The 12,976-nt window shown below is 50.3% G+C and overlaps 1 protein-coding gene across 1 annotated transcript; it reads right to left on the minus strand.

Moving 5' to 3' along the window:
- Positions 1 to 2,067: 2,067 nt before the first annotated feature.
- LOC128729269 (BTB/POZ domain-containing protein KCTD8) lies at positions 2,068 to 9,983 on the minus strand. Its single transcript, XM_053822935.1, has 2 exons — positions 9,143 to 9,983; positions 2,068 to 5,752 (listed from the first exon to the last, which is right to left on the minus strand). Exon 1 carries the CDS (start codon positions 9,981 to 9,983, stop codon positions 9,288 to 9,290), a length of 696 nt encoding a protein of 231 aa, XP_053678910.1. The 3' UTR covers positions 2,068 to 5,752; positions 9,143 to 9,287.
- Positions 9,984 to 12,976: the final 2,993 nt, after the last annotated feature.

Here is a 12,976-nt window from a genome sequence, read left to right on the forward strand (position 1 = left end):
AAGCGGTAAGGTCTTTGCTTCCCGCGGAAAGGTACACTTTCGTGCCCTTCGTGCGCTTGCCGAGCGAGCAGAATGGAAACGATGGGCATGTCAGGCCTCACCGTCTCGAACAGAAGCGCCATTTATTTGGCTGTTCTAGGTGTTTTGTTTTGCGCCGGTTCGGTGGTGAGAGGAGGAAAATTGTATTTTCACAATCACCGTCCGGGAAGCTGTTTTGTACGAGCCTTCGACCAGGTGCACCATCGGTGCCGGTGTGCTGTCAGAATTGAATTCACACTTCATCATCATCACGAGAGCCCGTTCGTTGACGCTTGCGAGGGACTGTCGTTTTGGGATCGATCCTTTTCGTCCGTGCGTGGGTAAGCCGTTCTGGTGGGTGGATTTTGGAGCAGCAATCAACACGCTCACCGAGTCTTGGTTAAGGCTGTGTTTTAATCTCATTAGGTGGGTAAGGTCCAGGGCTGCTAGAACATGGTACAAAATGAAGCATGCTTGAGATTAATCCTTCGGTGAGGTAGAAAGAGTTGAAGTTCTCTTGAGAAAAAAGGCGAAGCTATCCTTGTAAAAATAATAATAATACTTTAGTGATCAAAAACATAACCTCCCCTGACAAGGAGTAGGTCCAGCTCGGTTTGGTCCAGCTTCAGCCAGCCCTCTTGAGATCCATTGGAGTTCTAGAGTGATGCCAGAGGCTACCATTCCGTGCATATTGCTCTACCATAACGACCAGGGCTACATTGTTCGGGCGGCACTTTGTCAGTCGCGTCAATCAGCCAACGAAGAAGCGTCGGAATTGGAGGAACGTTCAATTTTCACGTGCCCGGCTTCTGCCGCACATCTGCATCCGATTCAACAGGGGAGATGATGCTAAAAAAAGAAGCAAAAAAACCCAGCGAGCTGTCGAGCTTGATGAGGTTCTGATGAGGCCCGGTTGGTGACAGCACGTGTCATGGTCTACCACACGTCTGGTAACTCCACTGCAGCTGGACCGGTATCACTGCAGACCGTTCGGATTCGACAGCAATGCTCATTTCCATGCAAATTGGCAAAATGTCCACCAATGTCAGCAATAGGTGTCGCAGCGTGATGGTAGAGAATAAAAAAAAATCAACCGATTGATGAAGCCACGCTCGTCAAGAGTCGTTGTGTGGTTTGCAGAGAGCGAATGCTGCACGTTTTTATATCAACCTGCTTGGGCAGAGAAGTACAGGTAACCGTTGGTCGCTTTTTCGACGTTGAAACGATCACTCATCCTGCCTAAGGTTAGCTAGCGTCAGTCAACTGTAGCAGCCACCCGTCACGGATGAAGCAAGCTCCTTTGATCCGTGCGCCTTTACGGCGACCGTTAGTGAGGTTCCTCACCTTGACACGGACTCCTCCAGCAGAAGTAGGTCACGCTACCTCTCGGTGACTGGATTTCTCTTCGGAGTTGCCCGGAACCCTCTCGAGCCACTAACTCACCGTCTGGTGGCTCACATTATCGTGATTAATGAGCCGACGGTTTGGGATTTGCCGCGGATAAAAAAGGATCCATCCCTTGGCCAGGATGCTTTCGGATGGTTTGGAAAGTTTTCCACCCACGCCCACGTGGTCTCGTGGAACTTCTGCTGGAATAAAGACACATCGATGCGGGATTGGGTTTTTCCATGGTTTTATTTTTACTTCCTTCCAGCACTGCACGCTCTGCCATACATTTCTTTTCGTCCTTTTACCCCCCCCCCCCCCCACTCCACCCACTTCGCTTCTTCTCTTGTTCATTGCTCTCCCCTCACGATCATCTTTCAATTTTCGACCATCCCCTTCAGAGCTCACCTCTCGGCTAACTCACGTGTGCCCTTGTTTTTGGCGTCAGAGCTTTGGGGCATTTGGAATCCAATTTCGACTTCGAATGGGCGCGATCCGTTCTTTTAGCTTCGTACCGTGGAATGACGCCCTGCGCCTTCTGCCACCCTTAAACTCTCTCCCCTCTTCCAACGTTTCATGCTATACCATTCCGCGCACCCTATATGCCATATGATTTGCTGTTGGATTTTTTTCTAGGGTTTTTTTCTGGGTTTTTGTTTCTCACTTATCTTAACTTTGGTTGAAGATATATATATCAATGATCATTTCTGTGTGGTTTTTTTTGCTCTCTTTGCTGCTTTTTTCATTAATTATAATTATTCTTTTATTAATATTATTAATATTATTATTATTATTTTTGCATTTTGCATTTTGCATTTCTCACTACTAAGTTCTGCATTTTTTCATTTTTGTTTCTCTTGGTATTTCTTATCGATAATATTCCATTTCTTTTCATATTTTTTTTGCTGTTGTTGCTTGTTATATTCCTTCATTGTCTTCCGTTCCACTGGTTTCGGCTTGATTTTTCGTCTTCCGCTTTACTTTTATTGTGTAGTAGTATAGTTCATTACCATTACCGTGAATAGTAGTTGTTAGTAGTTTGTAGTTGTAATATTTGAAGTATCATCATCATCATCATGTTCATCATCATCATCATCATTATCATTATGCTCCTTCCGCGCGCGATCGCATTAATAATTAAAGAGATATCGTTTTCCTTCCGGCTGTGTTTTGTTAGGTTAAGCTTTGCTCATCTGATAAGTTCTACCATCGTCAACAGCCTCTAACCCTGGCCCGGGATCTGCCAGTACGTTCCTTCCCGTTCGCGACAATCCCACGACTCTCGCTTTTGCTCGTTTCGAGTGTTGCGTCATGATTTTGCGACCTTCTCGCCCCAGGACCGCCAAGTCCAGTGGAGGTTTTGGCTTTTTCCTCAGCGTTTTTCGGCTCTCACCCCTACAGGGTGGTGATGAAAAAATAATAACCGAACCGGTTGCGTTTGACGTGCGGCATTTTGTCAGTGACGTGGGCTTAATCGAAAGACCTGCCGTCAAGTCCGAGGGCTACCTGCTCGCGTAAACAGGATGCGACCAGCGTTTCACGACGCGAGAGATCAAAGTAAAGAATGGCGTCGGCCACGAATGGGCGCACCGTAAATGTTTACCACCTCAGGCCGGGTCGGGAAAATTGGCTCGCCAAAGCGGACAAAACAGGGGCGTCGTCATGTGTTTATACTATTTTCCGGCGGGTGGCGATGGTCCACGGGAAAATCCAGCCGCATTTCCGGTGCTTACGACCACGAACGATCGGGAAAATGAGCCGGGACGCGTTTGGCGATTCGGCGATTCGAAGTCAATATGTTTATGAACCAACACCTCCCGACCCTCGGTGCGCTTCCGTTCGATTAACGATTATTGCACCCGTGTGGGAGTTGGGAGGTTTTTCCCCGTGTTGGGGGCTATTTTTATCCACCCCAAACAGCACAGCGAGATGTCGAACGTGTTTCTCGTCTGCTCTTCATCAAAACTGTGCGGAGAAAACTCGCTGGGAAAATGTAGAAAAACATCGGAAAACCCGTGGGAAAACTCATCCCTTCGTACAATATAATTTATGCTCCCAGTTTTTCTAGCTGGAAAACCTAAAGTTCAGAGCCAGTTCGCGTCTAGCGCACCCGTATCGGTTATCTTTGGTCAAGCCCTGTTCGTCTTTGATTTGTAATTTTATCTGTCATTCCTCACGTGGGTACCAAACGGATGTCAAAATGTCGCTTTCCTCTTCCTTTTAGCTACTCTTCTCATTCTGGCCAGCATCCGTCGCCATTTTATATATACTCGTACAATTAAATTTTTTTTTCTTACGTCACTTGCTCGCTATTGGTTTGATTTCACTATTGTATCATTTTTTTTTCATTACTATTATTTTCTTGATCTATCTCACTTGGGTTTTCTTCTTAAAGTTTATTTCTTGTGCTCCCACTGGTTAATTTTTTTTGTTTACGCCTTGTATTTAGTAAGTTATCGATTCCTTAATGCTCCAACATGCGCAGTTTTGGTTTTCTGCTTCTTCTCGCATGTGCATGTTTGCTTTTGCTTCTTCTACACTTCCTTCTGCTTACTGCTTGTTTCGTTTTTTTTTCCACTTGCTCTTTTATGCTGCTCCCCTTCCACGTTACCCGCGTCTACCCGCTTCAAGTTCTTGATTTATGTTGCTTAAATCGCTTAAATACTTGTAGTCAATTGGGTGTATGAGTGTAAAAGTTTGTGTAGCCCACTGTCTCCTGGCGTGTCCTGCATACGTGTGTGTTTCGCGCGTTTCCCTTTCACCGGTTCGATGTCTGTGGTTTGTGTTTTGCTCTCCAAAACGTGAGTTCTAGGATTTGTGAATTTCCCTCTCATTTTGGACACTTTTCCCACCATTTTCCACTGTGAACGGATCGAAGGGGTCGGGCGTTTTCTTGCAACCAACCGCGTCTGTAGATGTGTATTGTGCGTTCCCTTACCGGCCCGATAGGTTCCCTCCATCCCATTCCCCTCCACCCTGGGCACCATCCCTCCGGTGTGCTACACCGGCTCATTGTTTATACCGAGCGGGGTGGAAACTGCAAAACGGCTTATTCACGCCGTCTCGGTGTGGGGCCACGTCCTCACTAACTCCTGACCACTCTTTGCGTCCGACGGTGGGGTTAATTAATAATAAACCTCGGCTCGGCTCCCAAGCACCGTGGAAAACTGCACGCGCGGACCATTACCAACGGGAAGGGGTTGGGGTTGTTGTTTTTATTTCGATGCAACATTTTGAAGCCCTTGAGGTTAGGTTTTTTTCTAGGAGGTTGGTGCTGGTGCAAATTTAACCACCCTTGGGACCGTGCTCGAGGAATCGGGGTGAATCCGTGGGGGGGGGAGAGGGCTTGAGCGGTGGGGGAAATTAGCCAAACATTCTATTCCTTTCCCATCTTCTCTTCCCCATCAACGGGCGGTTAGGGGTTTTCGTATAAAAATAAGGAAAAAATGGAAATGAAACACGACTGACCAATTGCTCTACGAGTACGCTAGTGGCTATTATTGTAACTATTATTGATGTTGCTGATTGTTCCCGTTGTGCCTCAACCCTGCTCCCTGGAAGGACTCTCCTTCGGCTCTTCCCTCCTCCTCCTCTGCTCTTCTCTTCCCTTCCGTTCGTTCACCTCCCTCGCTACTCTCGCCAAATCGGTGGGTTTTTGCTGCCGATTTTTCATTTCCGCTTGGGCCCTGCTCCTGTGGTGGTTTTTCCTACAAATTTGACTAGTATTCTGCGTCTGTGTTTGTGTGTATGCGTTATGATGCTCTTACCTTGTTGTCCTTCGAAACTACTGCTACAAAACTACGAAAACGATGGCTGACTTGGTTTTGCTGGCGGGTGAAGGAAACATGGGAAAAGTAGTGGTGACTTTTTCCCTTCCGATGGCTGCTATTTAAAAAAACAAATGCCTTTTTGGTGGGTGCATTTTCTGATTCTTTTTTTCTGGAATTTCACTCGCGCTTTTCCCAGTTCCAATGGTGGTGGTTGATTGGTGCGTCTTCGCCGCCGACGGGTGGGTTTTTATTTGGGGTGGGGTGAAGGTGAGTTGCAGCTGGATGGCGCTCTCTCTCTCTCTCACTCTCTCCGATGCAGTTTTGGTCCGGCCCGGCGATCGAGCTCAATGCGAAGGGTACGAACTTTAAGGGGCTGCAAAAGTTCGAGTTTGTCGGATTCAGCTCGATCGTCCCGTGTGGCGCAAGGACTCGCCGTGTGAGCCTCGGAAAAGGGCTCAGTTTTAACGCACGTCCTGACGGTGCCATCTTCCTAAGGTGGTTCTATTTTTGCTGCTGTTGCCGTGCGATCCAGTGCTCGTGTTATTCGCCGGCATTTCCTTCGTGCTCCTGGGCGCATCCTGCACGAGAAAGGATGTCAAAAACGAGAGAGAGAGAGAAAGGAAGAAAAAATTAAAACATATTTAATGCTAAAAATTGCAGAAGGAAGCTGCGGAAAACCCAGGAAAAAGGGATGCCAATGGCAAAACCATTCCTTGCAATCGGTCAAAGAAGGACCACGCAACACCTCGCCTTTTTGCACGTTCGTTCGTCCTTTCGTTGGGGGCTACAAGATGCATCTTTAGATTCAATTCACACGGTCAGAGCCGGTTAAAGGCGAGCAAAATAGAAAAAAAAGGACGCTGTAATTGATTCCCCCGTTGGTCGCAGAGGTTTTGCAGATAATTTTGCCCTCCGAGATCGTTTGCCTTTTGGCTTCCTCCGTTTCCGAAGAAGGAGTTAGAGCGAGAAGGTGCGTAACTGTGTGTGAAAGAGAAGGAAAGTAAGAGCAAGAAAAGCAACCCTGCCCGACCGTGACCTTAATTTTCGACTATAAAATGATATCTCTTTTGCTCCACACCACTGATTTTCATCCCTGTCAATTCCTTGGCCGTCAGAAAAGGAGTTTGAAAAGAAGGATTCTTTTTACCAACACACACGCGCACATGTAGTCGAGATTTTCCCACCAGATGGGGCAGCATTCAGCCGTCACAAAACCGAACCCTGGGTCGCGTAATTGTGATCCACAAAAATGGACACACGAAGTCAAACACCGCTCCATTGCTCTTGAGGCTGTTTTCCCCGTGCCAGTGTGTGTGTGTGTGTGTGCGCGAGTGTATGTCAAGTGAGGAAAATTCATCCCACTTTCCCTGCGCTCGTGGGGCCTTCAACCCGAGGGGCAGGATGTCTTTTGAAAAATATGAACCAAAAGAACCGAGATGGACGGGCGCAATCGGAGACGAACGATCTGGGCTCCTCGGGCGTTTGGGCCTGGGGGAAGGATTTCCTCCCCGTTCCCTTCGACCTCCCCCCCTTCGTCTTTGCCCCCTTTCATCGTCATAGTCTATGATTGCTCCGGTGTAAGGCTTTCCCGATGGGGTGGGCTTTCCAGCAGGACTTGCTCCGGGTGCTGGGGCAAATAATTTCCAACCCTCCCTCACTGCCTGCCTTCCTCTCCCTCCCCTTACCTTTCCTTCCCCCCTTCGCTTGCCCTAGAACACGAGCCAAGCCGAATGACACGCCCCGGGGGCGAATGATGGCTGGAAGAGCCGGCGGGATGAGAATACGGGAAAATCGATTTTCCCGAGGCCAAGAATCGTCAGGCTCGAGGTGGAAGTTGAGAGCGCTCGTGCTCCTCCACTCCCCCTATTCCCCTCCCACTGTCTTTTCCCTTTTCTTCTTCCTGTAAGAGCCCTTCTTGGGTTACTTATTTCATTGTGCCGCCTGGTTTCGGGTGCTTCCCGTGCATTCGGGAAAGGCGAGCCTGAATTGGACATGAAATCTAGCCGTGATGTCTTGCCTGTATTTTTTTTCTTTTTCCGCTTTGTTCCCTTGCCTTTTTGATCACTCTCGCTCTCTGTCCCTTTCTCCTTGGGCACGGCTTTTTTTCCGGAACCCTGCCATCCAGCACCGGGCCGATCAAGTTCAGTTGAAGATGCGAGAGTTGGAATTATTTTCTGGCAGCTTTAGCTTGTTCGCCTCAGTCCCGCAGCCTTCGTTCAGCTTCCGTCAAGGGTTAAATGGTTCGCTCAATTGAAGGGCGCGATGGTGTCTTCTTCTTTCGTGCGTTTCTTGCGCGATGGCTTATCGAATTCTCATTTCAAAAACGCCTCATGGCGTCCAATCCGCGAGTCCAACGTAACCTAGTCGAGAGCGATGCGCAGAAAATTGAGTGGAGTGACATCTGCCTCCATGGTGGGTTGGAAGTGAGAAGAATGGGGAGTTTCATGCAGTTGGCTAGAGCTTTTTACTCTGGTGTTGCGATATATCTGCCCATTACGAGTGCTGGTGGTTGTAACATTCAATTACACATGGGAAAAGAACTTAAAACTTGCGCTCGACCACAGCTTCTTGGAGGGTTTTCATTGTTGAGATGTCATGGGGGATGTAAGGGGACTTTTCTGCTTGTTTGTTTGGAGGTTTCAGAGTCTTAAACCTGACATAATTTGTTTAGAGTGGATGAACACCAAAGATACGAACACTTTCATCGTCATCGTTAGCATTGCAGATATAGGCAGTGAGATAGCGCAACGTAGTACTGCGGACGTCTTGGATCTGAGATGTTAGGAGAACTTCAACGTCTAATACATTTTCATCTTCATTGGAAGGCCTTAGAACGCTTGTCAGCATGTATACATTTCACACAATTTGCTCATAAAAGAGATGTTTCGCTTCCGCCATGAACTTTTGCTTCTGTTGTATAGCAACTTGAATATTCTTTCCACCTCTTCGTCAACCTGTCACAAAGTGTCTACATTCGGGGACAAGTTTATGCTGAGTGGGTGACGTTACCACAGGTTTTGGCAAAGCTTTGCGTAAAAAAGTCCCTCATAAAGTGACAGCGATGAGCTTGTAATTAAATGAAGCAACAGATTGTAGAACCCTTTTATATTGCTCGCAAGAGGGAAGTGATACCTTTGCAGGAAAAAGCTACATGTTAACAAAGTATAAGAATGCCTCGTGGGATTTTGGAAGATTTTGCAGGACCACTTGTGTTCCTATGTGCTCGCTGCTACGTTGATTCTCGACTCAAAATTGTTGTGATGCTCAAACTATATGTTGTCTCTTACTGTTAAACATTATTACAACTTTTAACTAAACGGTGGTACTCTTCAGAACTCTTCCAGTACAAAATAAATGTCAAAAGAGACGTTTGAGTGAGCTCACAAGTCCCAGCAACGAAGGCGTATACCTCCTTTTTAAATTCTCCACCACACAGATCCGACTGTGAACCGGTTAATTAAGCCCGGAGTTAGCATGGTTTCAACTTCAGCTACCTTACAAACTCCTGCCATGCATCACATCCAAGGGAACGAGCTGGTAACTGTCGCTCAGGGAACGCGACTCCACGGGGAGATTCAAGAAAATGGAGCAGAAAATTAGACTCTTGCTCCATCAGTCTGCGTAGGAATGAGTCCTGTGATGTCCCGCGTCTGTCAGGAGACACCCAACTCCCAACACCATCAGCTTGTTAGAACCCCCTTCCCTTCAGCACCTCCTCGCCTCCCCTGGGTAACTCCTTCACAGGCAAGATGCGTGCGGTCGTCCCTAGCGCCCCGATTAACGCGCTCTGCAGACGTGATTTACATTTTTTGATTGATTTCTTCAGCGCAACCCACACAAAAGGTCTCTCCTGACCTGACTTTCGGTGTTACCGCGTGCCTTAGCTCGGATGATAGGGTGATGGATGCAGATAAGATGAACAACCCAAGTTTGGGGTGCTCAACCTGTTGGGATCGTTGTTAGCTCACCTCACTACCAGCTGCCACCAGCTGCATTCTCGGTGCCCTCGAAGGTCGGCTCGTGTCCGCATGCTCGTTTGTTCGTGTATATATATGTGTGTGTGTCGATGGTGTGTGTGTGTGTGTGTAGGTGGGTGTGTGCGATGCGCGGGGCTTAGTCGCGCACGAAGACAAACTCATTGTAGTGATTCCAGCGGTTCTCCTCGGTGTCAACGCCCGGTTTGAGGTTCTCCGAAACCGAACCAGCCGTACCGGAGCCGCAGCTACCGACGAGCCGGAAGCCCTGCTCCTGCAGCATGTCGAACGCCTGCTCGATGAACACGTGCTTAAGGAAGAAGCGGGCAGTATACCGATCCGGTGCACCATGATCCGGATCGCGGGACTCATTCAGGGTGTCACCAAACACCTCCCGGCAAAGCGCAACCCGCCCATGCACGAGCAAACGCGTGATCTTGCGGAACTTGACATCCGCGAGGCCATCGCGCCCAAACTGGAAGCTACCCCGGTACCCAATCGTAATGCAACCGGGCGTCTGCTTCGCCAGCTGCTCCTGCAAACCGGCCAGCCGGAAGAAGTCAGCCTCGCGGCGCAATCGATCCCGTTCCAGGCTGCCCGTTGGCAGAGCGTAGCGAGCCGGATCACGCAGGTAGTCGAGCACGTGCTGGAATAGTACCCCATCGCGATCGATGAAGAACCGACCCCGCCCGTCAACGGGCAGGTCGGGGGGTGGGGCACCCCCACCGAACGTCTCCTGCAACCAGGAGCCCTCCTCGGCGAGCAGCGTCTTGAGGCTGGCCGCGTACGGCGTACCACCGACGTTCAGCTCGACCACCGGCGGGAACGAGCCCATTGCGCCTTACGCTGGGTGTTGATGGATCGCACGAGTGAGGGGGGGCGGGGTGGGAAGGGGTGAGTTTTCGCAGAGGGCGCTTTAGCCGCGGGTAGGTTGATTGGGCGTAGCTTTGCTGCGAGCTGAAAAGCGCACGATCGTTGATTGCATGAACTGCTGAGCTGGTTCGTTTTGCTGCCACTCACTCACACGCGTATTTTTGGCCACAAAGCACACAAACACACACACTCGCACAAACACACGCACACGCACACCTGTAGAGAGCACACGGACGCACGCACGCGTCGCTGTCTTAAAAAAAGGAGCCTCAAATTCAGGATCTGCTATAGCGCTACTGCTGCTGCTGCTGCTCGATCGTGCTTCTGATTTCGTCCTTCGAGCGATACTGCCAAAGGTTAGAAAGAGGGGGAGGAGTGTTCCCGATGGCTTCGGGGGGTGGGGTGGCTGTCGTGGTGTTTTTCCAGTGGTCGCTAGTACCGGAGCGGAGTACCCGGATGTATGGTTCCTGCTCGCGCGTGCTGAGACACGTCCAGACTCGCACCCGTACGCGACTGAAATGAGATCGGGCGATGTACGAGCTTCGGCGCCAACCCCCTCCGAACAACGACGACCAGCACGACGAGCATGTGTACGTGTGTGTGTGCGCGCGTTTGAGCTGCCTTTTTCCCGGCGGCGGGAAAATCGCGCTGGAGTGCTGTGCGGGTTGCCTAGATGTTCGCGAACAGCTCGGTTGGAGTGAGTGGGATGAGAGTTCAGGAAACGATGCTTCCGCTTTGTGAGTGTAAGAGTGAGAGATGAACACGAGAGAGAGAGAGAGAGAGAGAGAGATAGAGCTTCGCATGCAAGGGTGTCTCTCTCACGATACCGGATCCGTATTCTCTCCTGCGCCGAGATAATGCGCCCGAAGGTATGCAACCGAAGCAACCGGGTCTGTTGCTATGCTTTATTTTGTTCATTTTTTTTTCCCCCAGCTGTTGGTGCTGGAAAATGCTTTTTGTTTTCAGCACGACCAAGCCGCAATCGGAAACCCGCTGCGTCCGGATTTTCCCTGGATGGAGATTTTTCCACATCCTTGCGCCCTGTTGCGTGTCACACGATCACGAAGGACGTTTCCCGCTCCCGAGCAGGCTGGCTGAGGTGGTGGAGTGAAGCGAGCGGGCCACCGTGCCGAGGGAGCTGGAGACTTTTCCTCCCACCCCGCCCCGATGGCAGCAAAAGCGATGGCGACCAGGAGCGGGAAATTCGAATCGAGATCACACGCAAGAACGCAACACGGTTTGCTCGGGCTCACGGTTGCAGGATCGGTCTCGCGTTCGGTCGTCCTTGCGCTCGGGAAAGCCACCTGCTCGCACTAACGAGCGGCGCAGCCGCCAGCACCCACCTCAACCCCTCGTCGCAGCACGCATCCTTGCACAAACCCCAACTGGGTGCCTGGGGGAGTTCTATTTTTGCCTTTGGCGTTGTTTAAAAATTGACGCGCTCGTCATAGGCTCTTGTTTTATGTCCATTTGTCGTCGGAGATGAATTACCCGGCAGTCGTTTGCCTGTTCGAGCTAGCACTTTCGTGTGATAAGCGTCCCTTTATTATGCAAACATAAATAGAATTATGGGAGAAACCGAAACAGGAACGCTGGTGCTTTTTATTTTGGTGGAGTTTTTGGTAGACTTACAGGACTTTAAGAGTCAGGCAGGATTTTATTCGTGGCATATTTTAGAGCGCTATTTTTTTCTCTTCTTGAGGTTCTTCATCTCGTGTGGTTTGTGCCAGTACCACTGGCAATTTTCCGACTTCAATTCAGCTCTCCCTGAAAGCTCCATTTTCCACACCATCCTGGGAAACCTGCCAGCACTCGTTCGACGGTGCTTTCACACGCCGTGTTGCGCGCGAATCAGTGCAAAAGTGAAAGTGTAGCTCCTGCTGGCGTGCTATTGGTGTGTGTTGGTTGAAAAAAAAAAGAAACAACGCTGGATGCTGCTGCAAACAGAGCGCGCGAGGAAAACAAAAAACGCGAGAGCAAACGCACGTGAGAGCGAGGGAAATCTCTCCACCACGGGACAAAGTAACGAACGCTCCAAAAAGGACAATGGCGGCGTGGCGCGAGGACTCGGTTTCGGCTTCCGGCAGAAAACTGCCTTCCGTCGGCCTGCTTTTACGCTTCGATCTGGCAGCGCAATCTCTCCACGCGCAAACGTCCCGGAATCGACCGGGCCAGCCATTTTCTCGTTCGTTTCACGCGCGCTCTTGCTCACTCGCGTGAGCGTGCGCGCGCTCCCTCTCTCAGGTAGCCGTGATTGTAGGCTCACGAGGGAGGCTTTTCCACGCCAAAGTGTACGTGCCCACACGCGTGTGTACGTGTGCCCGCTTGGAGGCTGCGAAAGTCTCCACATCGAGGCTGCAAGCTCGCCATTAAATAACCTTCCCGCGTTGGCCCCGCGATGTATGCAACACGCAAACCAGCCACAACGAAGCGGATGGCGTCGAGCGTGCTCTTGAGTGCGTTCGTGCGTGCAATTCCGCTTCGACTCGCTCACGGGCAGGCAACAAGCTAGTGAGAGGCTCGTTTAGTGTGGTTTTTACATTTACGCATCCATTTTTTCTCGCCCATTCCTCAATAATGGATTTTTTTGCCTCCCGTCTGCTGGCGTTTGGCTTCGTTAGGCTTCATCATTCCCGGTCCAGTGGAAAGCCAAATCCAAGCCACAAACGGGCCACAAACGGGCCCAGCTCGAACTGGGGGGGGGGCTTTTCATCCTGCGCTGAGTTCGCCACCCACCGCACGCGATTGCCACGCGAACAAACGTGCGGGAAAACTCGCGCAAACAACCACGCGAACCGGGCAAAGAGCGAAGAAAGCTCACGCCATCCTCCCCGGAGGCTGCACTGCATTCGCTCGAGCACGGACGAACGCGTGCCGTGGCTGGGGCCAAAATCGATCCTAGCCCCACGGCTCTGGGTGAGGTTTTATGGTGCGCTTTCCACCGTTGCAGTTAAA

This window comes from Anopheles nili, chromosome X, assembly GCF_943737925.1.
Source record: "Anopheles nili chromosome X, idAnoNiliSN_F5_01, whole genome shotgun sequence".
NCBI classification, from domain to species: domain Eukaryota; kingdom Metazoa; phylum Arthropoda; class Insecta; order Diptera; family Culicidae; genus Anopheles; species Anopheles nili.

What these genes read in the sequence shown, in the direction of transcription:
- LOC128729269 (XM_053822935.1), bottom strand. Translation starts at nt 9,983, where the DNA reads ATGGGCTCGTTCCCGCCGGTGGTCGAGCTGAACGTCGGTGGTACGCCG.